At 55.8% G+C, this 22,044-nt stretch overlaps 1 protein-coding gene across 3 annotated transcripts in view; it reads left to right on the forward strand.

Annotated features, from left to right (window-relative positions):
* PADI1 (peptidyl arginine deiminase 1) overlaps positions 1 to 22,044 on the forward strand; it is a 63,650-nt gene that overhangs the window by 38,556 nt on the left and 3,050 nt on the right. For 2 of the 3 annotated variants that reach the window (XM_045190572.2, XM_024554277.3), the window contains 14 exons: positions 5,669 to 5,849; positions 6,997 to 7,069; positions 7,683 to 7,744; positions 9,013 to 9,130; positions 9,255 to 9,380; positions 10,967 to 11,139; positions 11,290 to 11,393; positions 12,467 to 12,590; positions 12,996 to 13,103; positions 14,241 to 14,392; positions 17,584 to 17,728; positions 18,505 to 18,598; positions 19,693 to 19,772; positions 20,492 to 20,617. In XM_045190572.2, coding sequence (XP_045046507.2) covers positions 5,730 to 5,849; positions 6,997 to 7,069; positions 7,683 to 7,744; positions 9,013 to 9,130; positions 9,255 to 9,380; positions 10,967 to 11,139; positions 11,290 to 11,393; positions 12,467 to 12,590; positions 12,996 to 13,103; positions 14,241 to 14,392; positions 17,584 to 17,728; positions 18,505 to 18,598; positions 19,693 to 19,772; positions 20,492 to 20,617 — 1,605 coding nt within the window. In that variant the 5' untranslated portion in view covers positions 5,669 to 5,729. Of the gene's footprint in view, positions 1 to 4,969; positions 4,990 to 5,668; positions 5,850 to 6,996; positions 7,070 to 7,682; positions 7,745 to 9,012; positions 9,131 to 9,254; positions 9,381 to 10,966; positions 11,140 to 11,289; positions 11,394 to 12,466; positions 12,591 to 12,995; positions 13,104 to 14,240; positions 14,393 to 17,583; positions 17,729 to 18,504; positions 18,599 to 19,692; positions 19,773 to 20,491; positions 20,618 to 22,044 lie in introns of those variants that run through there. The other variant, XM_053920236.1, reaches the window with a different exon arrangement.

The raw sequence follows: 22,044 nt of genomic DNA on the forward strand, positions 1-22,044 counted from the left end.
CAGCACTGTCTTAGTGTTCACAGTGCTCACTGAATGGTCTCAACTCAGTGTCACGCCAAGCCCATGAGGTCAGGACTGCTATGATTCCCATCCCGCAGACAAAGAAACTGAGGCACAGAGTGGCTGAGAGACTGGTCTGGGAATCTTCTATGTTGCTGGGTCTCTGCGAGGGCAGAGTGTGGGGCAGGGCAGAGGGTGGCCTTTGGGGTCAGACCCAAGTGGCATCAAATCCCTGTTCTGCCACAGTCACCCTGTGTGTGACCCCCTCTGAATATGTGATGTACTGCCGGTCCTTGTCACTCTGGGGCGACTCATCCCTCCTTTCTGGGGCTCGGGACATGAGTGTTGAGGCAGAGCAGCTGGCAGCTCTAACAGGAGCCCTGTGTGCCCCTGTTAGAAGGGGAACTGCCATCCTTCAGGGTGGGGGGACTGACCGGCTCTGTGGGACTGTCGGCCACAGTGGGTCTCAGCTCCAGGCAGCAGGCTCCACAGAGCTGGCCGCACCAGTGAGGCCTTGCTGGGTCCTGCTGGCTGGTCCCCTGATATCTCCTGTGCCTTCAGTTCAGGGATCTTCAATCCAGAACACCTAGGAGGTGGCACCTCGGGGGCTGGCCAGGGGTCAAGGGGAGCCCTGGCTGCCCACCGGCTTGCTCCTCAGCCTTTCTATTCAATTCTGCGTTGTTCTCCCCTCCTGCCCTTGCTTTTCTCCTCATGGTGCCCTGGGCAACTCCCCAAGCACACTGGTCCTTTGCTACCTGCCCCCCTTATCTGCCCACTCATCCGGAGGCCGGATCAGTGCCATTCTGCCCTCCCTGCGCAGACCCCAGTTCAGGAAGGACCCTGGGGCCCTTCCAGCTCTTGAGCTCTGTCACCGAGGACTGGGGAAGTCCCAGCGGCAGGTAAGATGGGTGGCATGGGAGCAGCTTCATCGTGATGGCTGTTTCTCCTCCCCCTAGAAACCAGATGGGAAACTTGACATAGGTGTGGCCTGCGCAGCCTCAGTGGGTGGGAGCTTCTGGGAGGCAGGTTCCAGCCAAACAAAAGGAAAAGCTTTCTAATTACCTGAGCCCAAAGCACAGAGAGGTGTGAGGTGGCAAGCTGTCTGCAATGGGAAGGTTCGGCCGTGGAGTCCTGTGCTGGGACAGGGCTGACCAGGACGACCTCTGAGACGCCTGTCTGAGCCAAGGCCTCTGTAGATCCCCTGGCAGGGGCGTCCAAGCTTTTGGTGTCTCTGCGCCACACTGGAAGAAGAAGAGTTGTCTTGGGCCACACATTAAATGCCCTGTGACACGTCATCACAAAAAAGTCTCATAATGTTTTAAGTAAATTTACAATTTTGTGTTGGGCCGCATTCACAGCCATCCTGGGCTGCATGTGGCCCATGGGCCTTGGGTTGGACACCCCACTGTACAACAGTCTCATTGCCTTCGGCCAGGCAGAGGCTGGGAGGTCACGGGCACCGTTTTCTTGGCCTGCCCTGCCTCACCCCTGCGAGGTTCAGGTGCGTGCATGTGGAGGAAGGAACATGGCTTTTCTGCCCCGGTGCCCTCTATCCTGCCTAGGCCTTCCCTACCAGCTCCCAAGGAACCATATGGAGAAATGTGCTCTGCAAAGTCTCAGCCTTTCCCTTCTTCCTTCCTGGTCCGGGCACACAACACTCACTTTAACGTCAGCAGGGCAGCACGCAATAGAAGACAATCCTCCTCCCTTTGCCAGTTGTGTGACCCCAGGAAGTCACCTAACGTCCCTGAGATATCTTCATCTGCCAGATGAGGACGATAGCACACACCTGGGAGGGCTGGTGAGCGGTGCGGGCGAGATCACAGGTGTCGGAAACAGAGCACGTGCCTGGCATGTCCTGTAGGTGCTTGAAAGCGCCACCCAGTAGACTCACCCCAATGTCACCCGGGAAACGTGCTGTCCCTATGCTTTCACGGGTGGGCGGGCACCTACCTTGCCTAAGCAGGTGGACGTGGTTGCGGATTACCTGTTGATTTGCAATTCCCTACCCCGCCCCCCACCCCCGCACCTCCTCTTTGAGACTCTGAGAATTGACTCCATTCTCCTTGCACCTCTTTCCTGACCTGGAGCTCCAGGCCTGCTTTGCGCCTGCGCTGCGGGATGCAGCAGGGTGGGTCAGGCAGGACGCTGCTGTGGCTGGCACAGAGGGACTGTGCAGGGGCCCCATGGGAGGTCTGGGCATGTGCTGTGGGGACAGGGGAGAGGACACAGGGCTCTGGCTCAAGGTGCACGGAGGAAGAGTAAGGAACGGTGGTGATGGCACCTAACACTTATTAAGCACCTACTGTGTGCTGAACACTTTATTTTTTTATTTATGTTTTTTTTTAACACCTGGGTTTTTTTGTTGTTTTTTAAAAGATTTTATTTAGTTATTTTTAGAGAGAAGGGAAGGGAGGGAGTAAGAGAGGGAGAGAAACATCAATGTGTGGTTGCTTCTCACGTGGCCCCCACTGGGTACCTGGCCCGCAACCCAGGCATGTGCCCTGACTGGGAATCGAACCAGTGACCCCTGGCTTTGAAGTCCGTGCTCAACCCGCTGAGCTATACCGGCTAGGACTGAGCACTTTAAACATATCAGTTCATGGAATTCCCCAGCAGCCCTAGCAAGTAGCTCTTTGGATTCTATCCATGTGACAGAGGAGGGAAACCAAGGCTTAGGGCAGTCAGGTGACAGGATTTGAGGCCACACCCCACACAGAGTCTATACCCTGCCCCACAGAGAAGGTGTCATTGGAAGTGGGTCTTCAAGAATGCAAAAGATGGCCCCTGCCACCCCCCACCCTCACTGGCACCACCTGCAGAGACGGGGGAAGGGCCCTGGGGGCAGAAGGCGAGTAAGGGCACAGCTCGTCAGCATGACCCTGGAAATGATGATAAAGATCAAGACAGTCACACCACCAGGGCGTCTCCCGTGTGGTCACGACTGTAGTTGCTCTCATTTAAAGGGCTACTTCAAATTCATCACTTCGCCTGTGAGTCTGGGGACACGCCAGGGCCGCACTCGGGGACTTGGCCGGGTCCGGGGGGCTGTGCCAAAGCGAAGCAGTGGGGCAGGCGTGGATCAGGAAAGTCCTGCAGGGCAGATTGGAGAGCTGGTGAGGCAACCCCACTGGGGGGCACCCTGGGGCTCACCCAAACTCCCATGCCTTCCTGTTCCACCCCTGAGAGCAGCCTTTAATCCACTCCGGGAGCCTGAGAGGAGGAAAGGCAGCGTAATCCCTGAGCCTGCCTGGCACAGGACCACACCGCAGAGTGTGAACACCAGTGTGAGCGCCAGTGGGAAACCCAATCCCCTTCCTTGCAGTTTGTGAAGCTCCCGCTGGGGTGGCCTCAGCTCTCTTGCATCTTTTTACTCTGAGAGGCTGCCACCTGGATGGAGGTGACAGGGGCCTGGAAGGCAGTGGGGCGGGGACTCAGGCCTCTCTTAGAGGGCAGGTGACTCCTGAGCCTCAGCCCCACCCATCACGTGCCTCCTGAAGGAAGCCACCTTTCCCCAAGGCCCGTTTGGATCTTGTAGGGACCTGGCACCTGCAGGGGAGAAAGAAGCCGAGACCAGGATTCCAGCACCCCAGACAGGGGTGAGCTGAGGTGTGAGCTGCTGAGCTAGATGAGGGGGCGGGAGGTCAGGCCAGGCTCGGAAGCCCCTGAGACGCCCAGAGGAGTGCTATCGGTTCTTTTCCCCTCTTCTTCATCATCATCATTGTTATTGTTGTTATTACTATTTTCTACCAAGACTCCAAATAAGGGGTTGTGTGGCCAGGGCTGTGACTTGGAAATGTCAACTTTTGCCCAAAGCTGGGGATTGGCTCCCCCAAACCCCCACCCCTCAAAAGGGCTGTGCCTGGCGATGGCATCCCGGGGTGGGGTGGGGCAGGGGTCTCTCACAAGCTGGCAACCCTGCTGCCACCAGCTGGTTGCCCCGGCTCATGTCTACTTGCTCTGAGAATGTGCAGGCAAGGGCTCTGGGGCCAGGCAGGTTGGAGTCCAATCCCAGCTCTGCCACCTCTGAGCTCGGCTGTCCTGGGAAAGCCAGTCCACGTTTCTGGGTTGCTCTGGCCTCACGCATAAAACTAGGGTTTGCAGTGCCCTGGTCCACGCCAGACACCGAGCTGGGCACGGGCAATGGAAACTGCACCCAGTAAACGTGTTGGGTGACAAGTCCATGGTTAAAATGAATCTGGGTCACAGCGTTAGGGAGCATGGGGTTCCGGGGTCATTCATGTTGCCCTGTCTTACTAGGCAGCTGCGGGTGCCTAGTAAGGAACTGAGGAGTGGCAGTCAGAGGGTGTTTGTTGGGTGGAAGAGAACTACAAATGGCAAAGGCCTAAGGTGGAGCCAGCTGGGAAGCCGAAGGGGTAGCAAGGGGCAGGGTGTGTGGGAATGAAGGGGGAGAGGGACCACGAAGTCAGTCAGCCAGCTTGGGGCAGATGAGAGAGGCTCTGTCGAAAGGTCATGAGCAAGAGGGACATTCTGTGACTTGTGTTTAAGATGCACTGTGAGCAGTAGCAGAGGGAGCAGGAGGAAGCAGCCTATTGCAAAATTCCGCATGGAGCAGGGTGTTAGCCATGGAGGAGGTGAGGGTGTCATCTTCTGGAGCCGCGGGGGAGGTTGGGAAGGTTTGCGAGAGGCTGGATGTGAGAGAGAGGGAAGGACAGAGGACCAGGATGAGTCTGAGGGAGGAGTGGCCCTAGGCTATCCGGGCAGGTCTGGGCGGGGCAGGAACAAGGAAGTAGGGGTTTGATTTTGGACACATTGAATTTAAAATGCCTGTGAGGCACCCAAGGGAGATGTTCAAAAAGACAGGTATGACTCTGGAGGTAAAAAATGGGAGTTCCAAGTATATCCATGCAGCAGGTAGCCATCCTCAAAGGGGTGAATTTTGGCAGAGAGAAGAGGACCGAGCCCTGAGCCCCGGGGCCAGACAGGCTGGACACGCTCATGAGAGTGCCAGTGTGGGGTCTGGTACCGGTGAGTGTGTCTATTGCAAATACATACTAGTGTGACAGGGCCCACTGTTTTTGAGCAAAAAGGTACGACACACTATGACTTACCATGTGCGGTGTGCGGAACAGAACGGAGGGGCTGGGAGGCCCAGGGAGACCAGAGAGGAGGCTGCCCAGCTGCCCACGGGGGTGCGGACACTGCTGGAGGGGTCGGCCAAGTTGATTCCCGCTGGCAGCATGAGGATGGGAAGCCTTGGGGTGGAGGCGGTTTGCTGTCTCGGCTCGCTGGAGTCTCAGGGTCACTGTGAAGCTGAAGGGTTGAACGCCAGCTCCGTGGTTCGGCCCCATTCCCAGCTCCCTTTTGTCTGTCTCTTACGTCTTGGGCCCCATGGGAGGGCTGCTCTACTACTCAAACAAAGCTCAACATCGCTGCTCTGCTCCGACCCCCCATATGTTACAGATGGGGAGACTTAGGCCGGGGGTGATGTGCCCAGGGTGGGTCCCATGAGGGCCAGTGGATAGCTGGATGGTGCCTAGGCTGCCCCGTGCCCAGCCAGGTGGGACTTCCTGCCAGAGGCACGCCCCCACCGGTCCCCAACCCAGCTGTAGGGGGTGCTCTTTGGGTGGCCTGGCTGCCCAGCCACTACCCCGCTGTGGTCACCCTCCTAAACTCTGGACCTTTGCCCCTCTCCTTTCTCTGTCAGCGATGTGCCCAAGGGTGCCAAGACATTCGGGATCTCTGGGAGCTCCGGGGTAAAGATCTCTATGGTCTACGACCCGGCACGGGTGACAGAGCCTACAGGCAAGTCCCATTGGCCTCTGGACGCCAGCGTGGATGTGACTGTATCCGTGGACACGGCCAGTAAGGACTTAAATGATCTCAAGGTGAGAGGTCCTTACCTATGGTAAGGGGCTGCGTCTCCCCCCTCCCCTGCACCCAAGGTAAGAGCTTCCCAAAGCACATCTCACTCACATATCTCCCCACTCAGCCGAACCCCACAAGGCTTTTGACACCTGCATCCACACAATACACCCTGGTACAACTCTGTAGACACCCCAAACACGCCAACCCCCCTCAACACCCAGCAAGACATATATGCACACGAATAAATCCTATAAAAATACAGCCTGCCTCCTCTCCCCTCAGATTCACAAACAACCCCTCATTACTCCTGTGTTCAGCCTATGCACAGACCCCTGAGCCAGCCCCCCACTCTCGTGTAGGCTGGACCCCTGCACACACGCCGTGCAGACACAGGTACACACCTGGGTGTGGGTGTCTCCCACACCTGAAGCTTTAGGAAGGCTTCTCTTGCACAGATGATGCCTCCTCATTTGCCCCCAGCCACCTACCACATACACAGTGACTCACAGATGGGACAGGACAAAGCAGGCACTGTGCGGCTTTTGAGAGCAGAGGCCCTGGAGCCCACCTTGGGTTCAAATCTTACCTCCTCTGCTTACTAGCTACATACCTGTAGGTGGGGCTCTGAGTGGTCTCATTATGAATGGGCCCTGTCTGCTGGGGCCATTCTGGGGGACCATGGAAATGGCCTGGGTAGAGCACTGGGCATGGGATCTGGACCATTGGAATAGCTCATGACCACTAGCTGTTGTTATGGGGTGGAGGCCATTGTTCCCATTTTACAGGTAAAGAAACAGAGGCCTTGAGTAATTTGCCTAAGTCAATGGCAACAGCTGTTCTTTCTCTCTGACATCCCCCATGAATCCCAGGGGGTCCAGCTGTTCCCTCCGGGATCTGCCCCACCCTGCCCAGCTCTCCTTACTCCTAAGCACAGCCTGGGAAGCCAGGGAGATACCCACAGCCTCTCTAGCTGGAGAAGGCAGCTTGGAACCCAAGCCTGGGGCCTGCGAGACATGGGCCTTCAGCCACAGGGAGGGCCTGGGGACCCCTATGCCTGCCCAGCCACTAAGCAGGGCTTTTGGTAGGTGTGAGTCACCCCCATTCCCTGACCACTGTCATCTTAGAAGGGGCAGCCATGCTGGCTTAGAGCTGACCATGTCCCCACAGGTGAAGGTCTCCTACTTCGGGCAGGGCGAGGACGGAGCCCTGGGCCACAGTGTGCTCTACCTCACGGGCGTCGGTACGTACCACCTCCTGGCCCTCTGTAAATCCCCGCTCTCCTCTGTGTTGGCTGGCGAAGGTCTTAGGGGAGCCGAGTGCGAGCCCACGGCCAGCTTCCTCCACCATGGAGGAGGGTGGCATCCTCAGAGAAGAGGACCCAGCAATACTTAGGGCTGCAGAAATCTAGAAACTTCACTGCCCACATGTCAACACCTAGACCCACAATGGGCCCCTTTCATCTGGAGTCCCACCTGTTACACCCACTGGAACCCTAAGATCCAGCACTAAACTTTGGATAGCCACGTGCCCCTTCAGCCTGAGCCCTAGGCAGCTGGCTCCGAGAGCTGCGAAGCCATCACCCAGAATCTCAGGCCTAGTCCCCAACCACCAGAGTCAGGGCCACCAAGAGCTAGCAATTGAGCAAGTAGAGGTGAGCAAGAAATTCAGGATCCAAAGACGAGGGTCCCTCCAACTCCCGGAACCCCATGGGGCTGCCACAAGGGCCTCCCAGAACAGGGCTCCCTGGTTCTCATGGGCTTGGGCAGGGGGCAAAGCTTTGCTCGACCCAGAGGTAGTGGCTGTGAAGATGGGCCTGGGTGAGCCCCGGGCAATGCCTCCCCATCCCGTTCCAGACATCTCCCTGGATGTGGACACAGGCCGCAAGGGCCAAGTAAAGAGGAGCCGAGGTGACAAGGTAAGACTTTCCTGGCTACCCCAAGACAGCGGGGTTGACAGGCACGCTTGGGGATGGGCCTGGGGTGGGGTGGCCCTCCTTCCAGAAGGATTCTGAGCGTCTGTGGTGTCCAGCAGGGTGGGAAGCCCATCTGAGTACTGGCAGACTAGCACAGGCGGGAGTTAATGGCACCGGGGGTTGAACCTGCTGTGCGACTTCTGGAAAACAGATTCCCCTCTCTGAGTCTCTCTTATGCCACCTTAGAACTGGGACTGGTCCTTTTGCTTGATGCGTTTTCTATTTCTTAGGCTGTATCTGGAGCCCCAAACATGACAGGTGCTTCATAAAAGGGTGTGGAGTGACTGAATGAAGGCAAAGGAAGAGGAGGCTTCTAGTACAGGAGGCGGGTGGGCAGCCCCTGTTAGGCCCTAAAGAGGGAGGAGAAGAGTGGGGTGAGCTCCAGACATTACCCCACAGGGAGTACGTGGAAGATGTAGTTTGAAAGACCCCAGCGAGGAAGGCTGGGTCCCAGGGCTCTGTGGACCAGGTGGGGCTGGGCTGCACAGGTGGCCGAGTGGGTTGCTCACTGCACATGGCACTTGGACGAGGTGGTGAGGGGGGGTGTGGTACGAGTCACTTCTGGGGCTGGTGCAGGGCAGCATCTGCCCAGAGGGCGGACAAGAGGGCCACAGAGGCTAGCAGTGGCCCTGAACGGTCCCCCAGACCTGCATTTGAATCCCATCTACGTGACCTGGGGCTCACTTCCCACAGCCTCCTTCCCCTCTTCTGTGAAATGGGAAAGTGAGCCCTGCATTGCAGGGTCCGGTAGGAGTGAAGTTAGAGGCACATCAAGAAGAGCTTCGACTGCAGGGGCCAGCCTTCAGCCATCAGTCCTGCCTCAGCTCAGACCTCCTGGCAGGGCCTGCGGGACTGTGGGGGTCAGATCCCAGGAGAGTGCTGGGATGAGCAGGGTCTTCCGGGGTTCTCCAGTCCCGTCAAGGTCAGAGCCAAAGCTCAGCAGACTGGTGAAGGCCATTTCTAAGTATGACAACTGGCTGGGTGGGGCTGCTGTGTCCGTAGTGCAGTTGTTCGCTGTGCCAGGGCCCAGTGGCTTTGCGTCCAGACCTGGAGCTCAGTCCCCAAATCTATGAGCCCTCCGTAAATCTTCAAGCAAATCTCGGATCCAAAAGTCTCCAAGCAAACAAAGCAACCAGGTTTAGCCTCGCCCAGAGCCCCTTCCCAGAGCCCCCTGGGTGCCATTGACCCCAAAGTCTCTTATTTTACCCCAGAAAACCTGGCGCTGGGGTCCCGAGGGCTATGGGGCTATCCTGCTGGTAAATTGTGACAGGGATACTCCCAGGTCCAGGGGGCTTGACCTCGCCAGCAGCCAGCTGATGTCACTGGATGGTGAGTGACGGAGGGGCGTCTGGTGTTGTCCAAGGTGATGGTGTGGGGTGGTGAAGGGCTGGGGGTGGGGGAGCTTGTTAGGGGGGCAGATGGAGGGTTGTCTCAAGGGTGCCACTCTCTTCAGACCTGAAGGACATGTCCCCAATGGTGCTGACCTGCGACGGCCCTGACAAGCTCTTCGACAACCACAAGCTGGTCATGAATGTGCCGTTTTCTGATTCCAGAAGAGTGGGGGTCTTCTGTGCTCGGGGTGAGTGGCCTGGTGGGGCCTCTTCCTGCCCCGCTCCAGCCTCTGCTTCCCAAAGTCTTCTTTCTCCTCTCGTCCACACCTTTCCCTTCCAGCACCGCTCGTAACTCTCACTACAGCGTACAAGCAGCCACTCCATCTGGACACAGCAAACTGCCCGAGAAGGAGGTTCAATAAGTAGTCCCCTTCTTATTGAGTAGTCCCCTTCTTGAGGGATAAACTGAGGCTCAGATGCTTGAACTCACTGTCATGAGGCCACACAACCCTTTGCGGGTAGAGCAGGCATTCAAACCAGGTCTCTTGAGGGACAAGCCTCTCCTTTGTCCCCTGCGCCAGTCTCCTCCTCTCCTCCCTCCTCTGGCCACTCAGTGTGCAGTGAGCCCGAGACACCCAGCAGCACGAGGTGCGGCAGGAACTAGCAAAGCTGAGGCCCAGGCCCGCCCAGAGAACTCTGCTCTACCAGAGATCTAATTAATCAAAGTCTGCGGCTTAAAGAAAATACCAATCCTTAACCCTGAGGTGTCCTTACTCATGTTTATTAACAACAAAACACCTCTCCTCCCCTTCCTTCTTCCTCTTCACTCATCTCTGTTCGCATGGACCCAGAACTTGTTGTTCTGGCCAAGTGAGCCTGGCAGGAACCGGAGCGTTCCTCCGGATGCATCCGTGGTGGAAGCTCAGGCAGGGACCTGGCCTGGGAACCCTGTGACACCAGAACAGAAGCAAAGTCTCCGTGACTGAACTGACAACCTTTCCTGCTGTGAACAGACCTCGCCACGGCGACATCTCCCAGCCCAGCCATCCGTCATCAGGGGAGGAGGAAAGGAGGCAGGCCCAACTACTACATTTTTTAAACGCAATTTTACTATTCATTTTTTTAAATTGAGGCGAAATTCACATAACATAAACTTAGCCATTTTAAAGGGAACAATTCGGTGGAATTTAACATGTTCTCAATGTCGTACAACCACCACCTTTCCCTAGTGCCAGCACATTTTCCTGGCTCCCCAAAATAAAACCCTGTACTCAGCGCCAGTCCCTCCCTCCTCCCCTCGTCCCGGCAACCACTGGTCTGCTTTCTGTACCTGTGGATTTGCTTACTCTAAACCGCTCATATGCATGGAATCAAACAATATGTGGCCTTTTGTGTCTGGCTTCTGTCACTTAGCATACGCGATGTTTCAAGGGTCTTCCGTGTAGCATCTATCAGTTCTTCTTCCCTTTTTATGGATGAGTAACAGTCCACTGTGCGGTGTTGTTGCAATTTGTTTATCTGTCCATCTGCTGATGGACATTTGCATTGTTTTCACCTGTTGTACCAGCTGCTTTTATCTCCTTCCCTGGTTTAAAGCTCATACTGACCTCCTGAGACAAATAATGTTAGCCTGTTTTACAGATGAGGAACTGGGGCTCAGAGAGGCTGAGTCACTGAGCCAAGGTCACAAGGCTTGTGTGTAGCAGAGCTGGAGAGGAGACCAAGTAGATCTAGCGCAGAGGAGGCTCTGCCCCCGGTTCCTCTCCTCTGGCACTCACAGCCCCACGCCTCCGTCCCAGCACTGGCCCCCCAGTGCTGACTCTGGTTCCTTTAGGTGGGAATTCCCTCTCAAACTACAAGCAGGTGCTGGGCCCCCAGCATCTGTCCTACGAAGCTGAGCGGCAGCCAGGGGAGCAGAAGATCAGCTTCTATGTGGAGGGGCTTGCCTTCCCTGATGCTGATTTCTCAGGGCTGGTCTCTCTCAGCGTCAGCCTGGTGGACAAGGCGGTATGTGCAGTGCTGGGGGCTGGGGTAGGGGCTGTGGGGCTTGGAGGACCGGTTTGGAGGCCCCATGACGGCCCACTGGGGGTAGGGGGATCTTGAGGTCTGATGGGGCTCCCTGCAGGGCCTACTGAGTCCTGTTCCCCCTCCCCCCAGACCCTGCTTGAGGTGACCATCTTCACAGACACGGTGGCCTTCCGTGTGGCCCCTTGGATCATGACCCCCAACACCCAGCCCCCCCTGGAACTGTACGTGTGCAGGTGAGGCCTCGCCCCTCCTGCAGCTCTCCCACCATCTCTGGAATCACAGAGGTGGGACCAGAATGCTGTTCTGCGGTTGGCCCCTCACTCAGACTGGGTGGGTTCATTGAGGGCACCTGTGGGCGCAAGCTGGGTATAGGACAGCAGTGGGCGGCTTGGGCCTGTCAGCCCCACCTTCCCTGGGCAGCAGCTGAGGCCCTGGCTGAGGTCTCCAATTCACTCTCTAGTGCCCCTGATCCTGCTCTGTCCTGCCTGCAGTATCCCCGGAACATTTTGGGTTCAGTCGAGGCAACGATCCCAGCCCTTGTTCAGGTTTCCGATGGCTGCAGGAGCCCTAGCCTTGCCCTGATGTGGGTGTGCTTCTGGGCCTGCAGAAAAACATGGGAACCCAGACTCAGGGTCCACTGAGAGCCCTGGCCCATCCCAGGTCCCCAGGCCTTCTGCCATCTCCCAGAATCCCTGTCAGGCCCCTTGATGGCCAGGTGAGCCTCGACTGGCCAGGCTGCTCCAGGCCCCTATTGGAGGTCAGATCAGGGGAAAGGGCTGCAGTTGACTGGGGACACAAGGCAAAAAGCAGGAAAGGGTGTGGCCAACCAGGTTTCTGCACTTCCTGGGGTCCCGCTGTGTGCCGGTGTTCAAGAGGGAATTCTTTCTTCCCCCGTGCTCACCCACCCCATGCTGACCCACCCCATGCTGACCCCTTTGTTTAGGTCAGTCATGTGGAACAGGTGCAGAAGGCTGCCTGCCCCTCACTTTCACCCTAACCAGTGAGGCCCAGTCCTTGGGTCACTTCCTCCATGGCTGCATCTGCTGACTTCCGTGCCCCACCTCTGGGCTCAGCAGCCCTGGGCTTGCCCCCCGCCTTGCACCTCCCACCTGATGTGATCTGGGGACATTATTTGTCTCTGTCATAGCCTGTGAGACTCTCTAAGGCATGGACTGTGCTTGAACCCCTGCTTCCGGGGGTCACATGGCCCGGCACAGACTAGGTCAAGGCCACCCCATCCATCCCCCACCTCCTGGCCCCATGGTCAGAGGCTGTGCTCACCCTTTCCACTCCCTGGGTTTTGCAGCGTGATCGACGCTTACGGCTCAAATGAGAAATTTCTGAGGGACTTGTCTGACCTCGTGTTGAAAGCCAACTGCAAGATGATCACCTGCCCTCGGATTGAAAATCGAAATGACCGCTGGATCCAGGTGGGCGCCGGAGCGGATGCTGGGAGAGAGTGTGGCAGCCCCGAAGGCCCGAGCCCTGTCTCTCATCTGGCTGTGGGAAAGGGGCCTGCAGAGCTTCCTAACCACCTTTAGGGAAGCCAGGACACCTGGGCTCCAGGACTCAGGGTGGGGGGCGGGTATCAGGTTAGGGGATGCTCCCCCACTGCCTGCATCACCCCAGTCTCTCCTGCTGCCCTCCAAGTGCCCTGGTCCCAGAGTACTTTCCTGACCGGGGTCCCAAGAGGCCTCACCTCCACCTCAGTCCCCCGCATCCTCTAGATCCTGGGGGAAATCTGCCCCCGCCCTGCCCCAGGCCTGGGGGGGGTCACCTCATTCTGAAAATCCACACGGAGGAGGACACTGTAGGCTTTTCGTCTCCCTTCCCAGGATGAGATAGAATTTGGCTACGTGGAGGCGCCTCACAAGTCCTTCCCAGTGGTCTTCGACTCCCCCCGAGACAGAGGGCTGAAGGACTTCGCCTATAAGAGGATCTTGGTATGTGGCCAAGGGCAGAGTGGGAAAGCTTTGGGTGGCTTCTCCTATAGGACCCCAGTCAGTTTTGCCTGGTCCTGGTCCTTTAGGGGCAGAAGAACACAGGTGGCGGGCTGTGGCAAAAGGGGTGTCAGTGGGAAGTTTGGGCAAATATGCAAATGACATGCAAATTTCCACGTTCTGGGAGGGGCTGGCTAGCAAAGTCCACCTTGGGGGACTTTCTCCCCCAAGGGGGAACCAACAGAGGGGTCAGCCCTGGGGAGGTCCCCAAGGTTCTTGCTGTTATGAGCCAGGGTAACAAAGGTTTTCTGAACACCTACTGTGTGCTGGGCATGTGATCTTTCCTCACACTACAGCAGCTCTCGCGACTGTGTGCTGAGTTCCAGGTGCTGCCCCAGCTTTACAAGGTTACTCATTTAATCCATGAAACAACTAAAGTCCCTCTTTACTGAGGCTCAGAGAGGTTAAGTTACTTGTCCAAGGCCACACAGCTAGTTAGTGGAGGCAGCAAGATGAAAAACCAGTGAGGCTGCTTCGGTAGCCCCTGCGCTTATCCGCTGGGCTGAGCTAGGCCAGTCCTAAAGCTCAGGGTCTCTGCCTGTTTACCGACCCCCATGTTCCTATGGCCCAGATAACCCCAACGAAGGGACAATGAGCCCTGCAGGCTGAGCCTGGGTCAAGGGGTTGACCAGGCCGGGGCATTTTTCATTGATTCCCCCTCTTATCTTTATCATTTCCTATCTTCTACTTTCTTTGGGTTTAATTTGCTGGGTTTTTTGTTTTTGTTTTTTGCTAGCTGGAAACAGAAGCTAAGAGTTTTCAGTCTTTTCTCTCCCGATATATGTGTTGAGAGCTAAGCAATCCCTATAAGTATGGCTTCACTAGCCGCACGCGAGTTTCACTGTGTTGTATTTTCACTGCCTCTCAGTTCAAAGTATTGTCTAATTTCCACTTTGATTTGTCTGTGACCTGTGGGTTCTCCAGAAGGGTGTTGCCTACTTCCCAAACACTTGGGGGTTTTCTTGTTATTGTTCTGCTGTTGGGGGGGTCTGTGAAAAGTGGACAGAGGTTGTTTTTCTCTCTTCCTATTCTAATTGACCCCTCCTTTTGGGGGGCGCGGTCTTGTTGGTCCTCCCCTAGGGTCCTGACTTTGGATATGTAACCAAGGAAATCCCATTTGCTGGTGCCTCTGGCCTTGACTCTTTCGGCAACCTGGATGTCAGCCCACCGGTGAAGGTGGGAGGCAAGGAGTATCCCCTGGGCCGGATCCTCATTGGCAGCAGCTTCCCCAAGTGAGAGGCCAGGGTGGGAGGGTGGCAGAGGGCACAGGGCACGGATTGCAGCATCCAGCCTCCCATTCCCTCACAATTCTCTAGTCTGAGAGGTGGCTTAGCATCCTGAGTGCAATCTTAGAATCAAAGACTTGGAGTCCTAGAGTCGTCGATTTGGAAGGTCACAGAATCTTAGGAGAAAACTCACAAACTGCTGTTCATGGTCTTTTGGCTTGCCTAGTATTCTATGAGCTTAATTAAATATGTATTTGTGTGTATTAGGAGGCCCCACATAAAAAGCCAGATCCCAGCCTCTTTTGAAAAATCGGAAGAGCAGGGGAGGAGGTATGCGATCCGCTGCAGAGGCAGGAGATAGCTCTGTTGCCTCTCCCCGTAGGAGATCAACACATCTACTGTCCTAGCAAAGCTTGAAAGGGCCAGAGGTCGGCATGGGCCGCAGGTGAGCGAGTGGCTGGTTGGGACACCAAGACAGGAGGGCCTTGGGGCCTTCAGGCAGTCATTCTACTTCGGGGAGGAACCTGGAAAGAAGAAAGCACAGGCTTTGGGATCAGATGGACCTGGGTTCGAGTCCAGGCCCTCCCACTTATTAGTGATGTGATTTTGGGTACATCACCTAACCCATGTTTACCACAGTGCCTGCCACATAGTAGGTGCTTGATCAATTCATTCAAAACTATTTGATGCACACCTACTATGTGCTAGGCACTGTTGAAGGTACCTGGGATATATTAGTGCACAAAACAGATACATGATTCAATTAATGAGTTATTTTTTTTAATACTCCATGCCTCAGTTACCTCAACTGTAACAGGCCTATTAAAAATCCCAGTCCCAGCTATGTAACTGGCATTACCAGGGATAAAGGATTCCCGTTAACCACTTCCGAATACTTAGGCATTGTTTAGCCGCCCCCACCAGCAGTGGGTCTGCTTGGGAGGAGGTTGGAACTCACTGGACTAAAGTTATTGATCACTGACCTGCTGTGAACATAACACTTTACCCAGGTCTCCTCATTTAATTCTGACAACACCCCCATGTAGATGGGAGGATTATTATCCCCATTTTACAGATGAGGAAGTTGAGGCTCAGACAAGTGAATGAATGTGCTCACTCATGCATTCATTGACCACTTTGATAAACAGTCGTTGAGACTTCTGACGTGCCAAGTCTGGGACCCAGTGCTGGGGACGAAAGACATGTCCCGGATGCTTGCAGGCTCAGAGTGAGGACCCCAGCTAGGAAGGTGTGGGGTCTCCAGGGCAGCTGTGCCCCCACTCTAGTCAGTGGTCCCATCAGGATCCAGGTCTCCTCTTTGGGCCCCAAACTAAAATGTAATACCAGGCTTCTGTCCTGCGTTCTTGTCTTGGCTTCTGGCCTCAGCAGGGAACAGAACAGACAATCCACATACATTCCAGCAGGGAGGGACAGACAATAAGCGAACGTAATAAGTAAGAAAATAATCTAGCATGTTAGGTAAAGAAAGCCTTGGCGAGAAGTTGACATGCAAACAAAGCCCTGAATGAAATGAGGGAGTTACAGATGTGGCTCTTTGGGGTGGCTGGGGGGCGGGGCGGAGAATGTACAAGGCAGTGGGAACAGCCAGTGCAAAGGCCCTGAGGCAGGAGTGTGTTGGAGACAGAGGACAGCAGCGAGGCCTGTGGGGCTGGAGCAGAATGAGCAAGGAGTGGACTGGGGGTTGAGGTCCAAGAGGTTGGCAGGGCAGAGTTCAGATCATGGCTGGAGCCTGTTATTTGTGTGTATATCATAGGTTTTCATGAGAATTAGACAGGATAGTTAGTGTGAGGAGCCTCAGGCAGGCACACGGTGCTCTCAGCAAATGCCCCATCCATCCTCTGTATCTTAGGTTCTCCAAGCTCTGCGCTCACATTTAAAACGATCTTTGGGCAATTCTGCCTCCTGGTGGCGGCTTTGATGTAACGCACAGACCCGGGCTGATGCCTCCCGGGGTTGAAGTCGTCTGGTCCCTGGTGGAGCCTGAGAGCAGAGGGCTTCAGAGCATCCGGAGAAGCACTCTGCCCCTCCTCAACCTCGTTTGTCTCTGATTTCTGCCACTTTCTGCTCCTGAACAATTTCTAAAGTCTAACTCTCCTCCACCATCTCACTGTGTTTTAAGAAATCTTTAAAAAGTACCAGTACTGTATTAAAATAACAGAAATACAAAAAAAAATATTTTCCACTATCCCAGCCCCCAAAACAAAGCAGTATTGTTATGTGTCTTCACTTGTTGGGTCTTCCTTCTAGTCTATGACATATTCGAGTTATATAGACCCTGGCCTCTCACACAGCTGTTCAAAAGAATTAATATCATGCACTAATATTGTTTTGAGTATCTATTACATAAGAAGTATTGAGTGGGTATAGACAAAAGTCCTAGACATCTTGGGGCTTGCATCCTAGTGAGATGCCAGACAATAAACAAAATATCAAGTGTGCCAAATAGTACCATATGGTGTAGACAAAAATAAAGCTGGTAAGGCGGTTGAGGGATTGTTGCAATTTCAAATACCTCATAGTGGAAGAAGGTGACATTTGAGTTGAACTTGAAAAAAAGTGAGGGAATGAGCCATGGGGACACACACAACAACTCTTAGTTACAAGAACAGCATGTGCAAAGGCCCTGAGGCAGAAATGTACCTGGTATGTTTGAGGGATAGCAGGAGGCTTGCATGGCTAGAACTGAGTGAAGGAAGAGGAGAGTGGCAGGGGTGAGGGGGTGGTGGTCATCGGGCTCGGTGGGGCCATTCAAGTCCTTGTGAAGACTTTACAGTTGACATGGCCCTTGCCTGGGGCCACACCAGAGTCCCTGCATGCACAGATGGCTTTGGGCAATGTCTCCTTCCTCATAGCTCTGGGACTCCAGCTTCTGCTCCCCTGTCCCCTGTCCCGTCCCCTGCCCTAGGCCACCTCACTCCTCCCTCCTCCACTCTCCTTGCTAACAAAGGGTGGTTTGAACTTGCTCTGACTTCATTTCGAGACCCACAAACTGAACGGGGCAGTGGTTCTCTTGCACACGAATCAGCTAAGATGCTTGTCAAAATGCAGATGCTGTACCCTCAGAGTTGCTACACCCTCAAAAACTCTGAGATGTGGAAGACTTCAGGGCCCTGAGTCTGACCCCCATGCCCACAGGTCACAGTGAGGTGACAGCCACTCTCTCCCTCCCCCGACAGGTCAGGTGGGCGGCGAATGGCCAAGGTGGTGCGTGACTTCCTGAAGGCGCAGCAGGTGCAGGCACCCGTGGAGCTCTACTCGGACTGGCTTTCCGTGGGCCACGTGGATGAGTTCCTGAGCTTTGTGCCCACCTCCGACCAAAAGGTGTGTCCCCCTCCTGCCTGAGCCACCTCTGCCCTTGCCCGACCCAATGGGATCAAACAGGGCAAAGCTACTTGGAACCAATTCGACACCTGTATCCACAGTGAGCTCAGAGTCAGCTCTGAGCACCTTGGGGCCAGCGGGCGTTCATCTTGGAGGGCTTCTTGAAGGAGGTCAGGGCTCAGGTCAGGAGGGTATTTATTCACTCATTCTCGTACTTACTGGGTGTTTCCTCTGATCCATACCTCCGGACCAAGACCCTGGTGAAATGTCACTGATACTGATTAGTAACATTTACTGAGCACCTACTATGTGTACATGCTTTAATTCATTCATCCACATGAGGTGGGTACTATTATCATTGTCTCCATTTTGTAGGTGAGGAAGGAAACCAGGCTCAGAAAGGCAATTAACTGTTAGGGTTAAGATTCAAACTGAGGGCTCTGGGCCGATATGTCACCCATGCAGCTCACTGCCTTGCAGATGTGGGCAGGGAGGGCACAGCCCCCAGGAAGCAAGCAGCCTGGGAGGGGAGGCAAAGTTCCAGGGGAATGAAGTGGGGAGGGACCTCCAGGCAGGGAGGGAGCCATGGACAAAGGCCTGGAGGCGTGGACCAGCATGGAGGGCTGATGGTTCTTTGTGGCTGGTTGGCGAGAGTGACATGCAGAGAGGTGCCCCATGTGCGGTGGCCCCCTGAACCCTGGCCCCTCCTGAGTTTGGGGTTTTCTGTGTTTAGGGGGCACCTGCGCACTGAGCTACTCTCCTTTCCTCTGTGCCAGGGCTTCCGGCTGCTCCTGGCGAGCCCCAGCGTTTGCCTTAAACTGTTCCAAGAGAAGAAGGAGGAGGGCCATGGGGAGGCAGCCCAGTTTGACGGTGAGTGCCAACGACTCAGTCCCCTGTGGGGACACTGCTCTGTCATTGCCAGCCCTGCACACGGCTGATGCCTTTCCTGACTGTGCCCTGCTCATGGGCCCTTGGTCAGCAGATCTCTGAGCTCAGAGCCCAAAGTCACGAATTCTCCCAACTCCCCAACATGGGAGCTAAGGATGAGGGCTCTCCTTTTCTTCGGCCAGGGAAGGAAAGCCCAGAGGATGGTGATCTGCCCCAGGCACATGCAAGGGAGTGACCTCCTCCATCCAGTGGGCAGTTCCTGGCCACACCCCAGGAGAGGAAAAAAACAGGAAGCAGTGAGCACGCCCATGTGCCAGTCTGTGCCGGGCACTTTCTTGTTCTCGCCCCTTCGAATCTCCTATACCCCTCACCTTGTCCCTCTTCACAATGGAAGAGACTGAGACGCAGAGAGAATTGGCTTTCCCGGGCTATGTGGAGGGGGCAGCAGGGCTAGGGACTCAGGGGAAGAGGGCCCAGAAGCCAGCTGGGTGGTCAGGGCCCCTCTGTGGCCCCTCCTGTGGGAATTGACAGACCCTCCTGGTTGGCCCCCTTGAGCACCTTCCCCTCCCCCATCACAGACCTCAGTGCTCTCACCTGGGGGATGAGCACTGGAAGGGATGTGGGGTAGCCTGAAGCCTGGATAGACCTGGGTTCAAATCCTGGTCTTGCCATTTGCTGGTTGTGACATGATGGGTGGGTTCTGAACTTCTTGGGGCCTCAGTTTCTTCTCGGAATTGGGGGGTTATAATTAACCCTACCTGGCATTGGTTTAAAAGTTAATAATAAATTTAGTGGGGGCCCTGGAGCATGGTGGGTGTCCAATGATGGTAGCTGTACTGAAATTATCAGGTTCTGTGCCCAATCCTTTCCCAAGGGGTCTATAATCCATTCCCATGATTTACCTGCAGCCAGAGTCTGATTCCTTCAGGGTTTCCAATCTCTGGCTTTCTCCAGCCTTGCTTCAGACCCTGGCACTGAGGTGCAGAGAAATCCTGGTCCGGATTATGCAGTCCCAGGCCGGAGGTGGCCCCAGGCAGTACTCCCTGAGCCATGTACTGTGTCTCTTTCTCTCACAGGGGTAAAGCACCAGGTGAAGAGAAGCATTAATGAAATGCTGGCAGACAGACGCCTCCAGAGAGACAGTCTCCATGTACAGGTGAGGCTTAGGCCTGCTGCCTGCTCTTGGGGGTCCCCCACCCTCCAGGGTGAACAGCTGAGGTGGGGGTGAGCCTAGGCCACTCTGTGGCTGGACGGTATGGTGTAGTAGCATGGACTTGTGCAGCCAGAACTGCCGGTCCAAACCCCAGCTCCACCACTTCCTAGCTCTGTGTCCTCAGGCAGGTCACTTGAGCCTCAGTTTCCCCGTCTGGCGGTAGCAGTGGCACAAAGGGCGCAGAGGCTGCGCACAGTAGACACTCAGCAAGCCTTGGGTCCTCACTCACTCCCCAGATGGAGTCAGACGGGCAAGGATTTGATCAGGGACCCTGGGGAGAGGGGCAGGGGCCAGAGGGGATGGGAGCGCCGACCTGAGTGAAGGAGAAGGCAGGCAGGCTGGGAGGTAGAAACTGGGGAGCCGTCAGAGTCCAGATGGTGTTCAAACCATGAGACCGAAAGAGATTCCCTAAGGAGGGAAGGATGCAGAGAAGGGGAGAGGGTCAAGGATGGAACACTCTGGAACACTGTCATTTTGAGCCCCGCTAGTGGGATAGGACTGTGAGGAGTGGCACATAGGTCAGGTATATTTTGATGAAGGGGTACAAAGATAAGGTTGGTGTAGAGAGCTGGGCAGCCCATGCCTCCTTACCCAGACATGACCCCATGGGGCCCCCGATACACACTGGCAAGGGTCCCCAATTCTACCTCCTCTTTTCCCAGAGCTGCATCGACTGGAACCGGGAGGTGCTGAAGCGGGAGCTGGGCCTGACGGAGCGGGACATCGTGGACATCCCCCAGCTCTTCTACCGGCAGGGCCCTTACGCAGAAGCCTTCTTCCCCAACATGGTGAGAGCGTGGGCGTTCTTTCCAGTTCCCGGCCTCGCAGGGTCCTGGTGGGGTGTTGGCTGGGCGTCCAGAGAAGAAGCGCTCCCTGTACAGTGTACAAGGACAGAGGCACAGAGGCTAGGGCGGCCTGCACACCTCCTCAGTGTTTGTGGGCTTTCTGTGCAAACACCGGCCGTCTCCATCAGTGGTTCTCAACCTCGGGCCATTTTGTCCCCTGGGGCATCTGGATCGCCGCCAGGAGGGGAGTGCTCCCAGCATGCCGTGGGTGGAGTGCAGGGATGCTGCTAAACACCCGCAGGGCGCAGGGCAGCCCTCACCACTAAGGGCATTGCTTTCTCCCAAATGGAAAGGAAAGTGTGGTTTGTTCCAAGTGTTTTGGGCTTCTGTTTCTGGGGCTCCTGTATCAGGCAGGCAGGGCAGGCAGCGGCCACCTCTGTGGCTGTCATGAACCCAGGCAGCTGACAAGCAGATGAGCAGATTGTGAGCTCACCGGCGTGGCCCCTGGGAGGGGCCTGAGCGAAGCTCTTGGCACAGTCCTGGCCAAAGTGCCCATTATTCCCTTGGGAAAGGATGTAAGGATCCCTGTCCCCTCCCCACTCGATGCCAGCAGCACCCGCCTCGCTGTGACAGCCAGGGGCAAAATGGCCCCTCGTTGAGAACCACTCTTCTGCGGCAGTGCTGCTGGGACTTTCTGGGACGACAGAAATGTTCTGTGTTTGCACAGTATGACATGGGAGCCCCTGAGCCACATGTGGCTGCTGACACTTGCAATGTGGCTGGTGTGGCTGGCTGACGAACAGAATTTTTACTTTTCTTTAATGTTACCAGTCACATGTGGCTAGCGGCTGCTGTATTGGACAGTGGAGTTCTAAGGGGTGACCAGCTGCGGCTGGGGATTGCTGGCAAGGCCTGGGCAGGAGTCCATGACCTCGGTCAGCCCTCCTTTGCCTGTGGCCTTGCGTACACCTGCCGGAAGCCTGTTCCCCAACCCACCTCCCTCTGTGGGAACCTCCCAGTCTCAGTCCAGGCCCTGCTGGAGAATCCCAGTCTGTCCACACTGGGAGGGCCCTTAGGAAATGCTCATTTGACCCCCTCATTTGTCAGATGGGGGAACTGAGGCTCTTAGAAGAGAGCCGGTGACTAGACTGCGATCCCCAGCGAGCCAGTGGGCCAGCCTCTGGTCTCCTGAGTCCTCATCCAAGAGGAAGCCCACCTGGGGAGGCCCTGGCCCTGCACCCGGCTCCTGGCTCTTCTCCCTACCCTCAGACTTTCTGTTGTCCCATCATACCCCAGCATGTTCTGGCCCATTGATGAGCAACTGAGTAGTTCAGGGCCAAGGCCACGGGACTGACCTCATGAGACCCTGCAGCCTCATGTTGGTTCCAGCCTAGATGGCTCTGCAGGGCGGACTGTGCAGGGCGGAATGT

This window comes from Desmodus rotundus, chromosome 3, assembly GCF_022682495.2.
Source record: "Desmodus rotundus isolate HL8 chromosome 3, HLdesRot8A.1, whole genome shotgun sequence".
In the NCBI taxonomy this organism is placed as follows: Eukaryota; Metazoa; Chordata; class Mammalia; order Chiroptera; family Phyllostomidae; genus Desmodus; species Desmodus rotundus.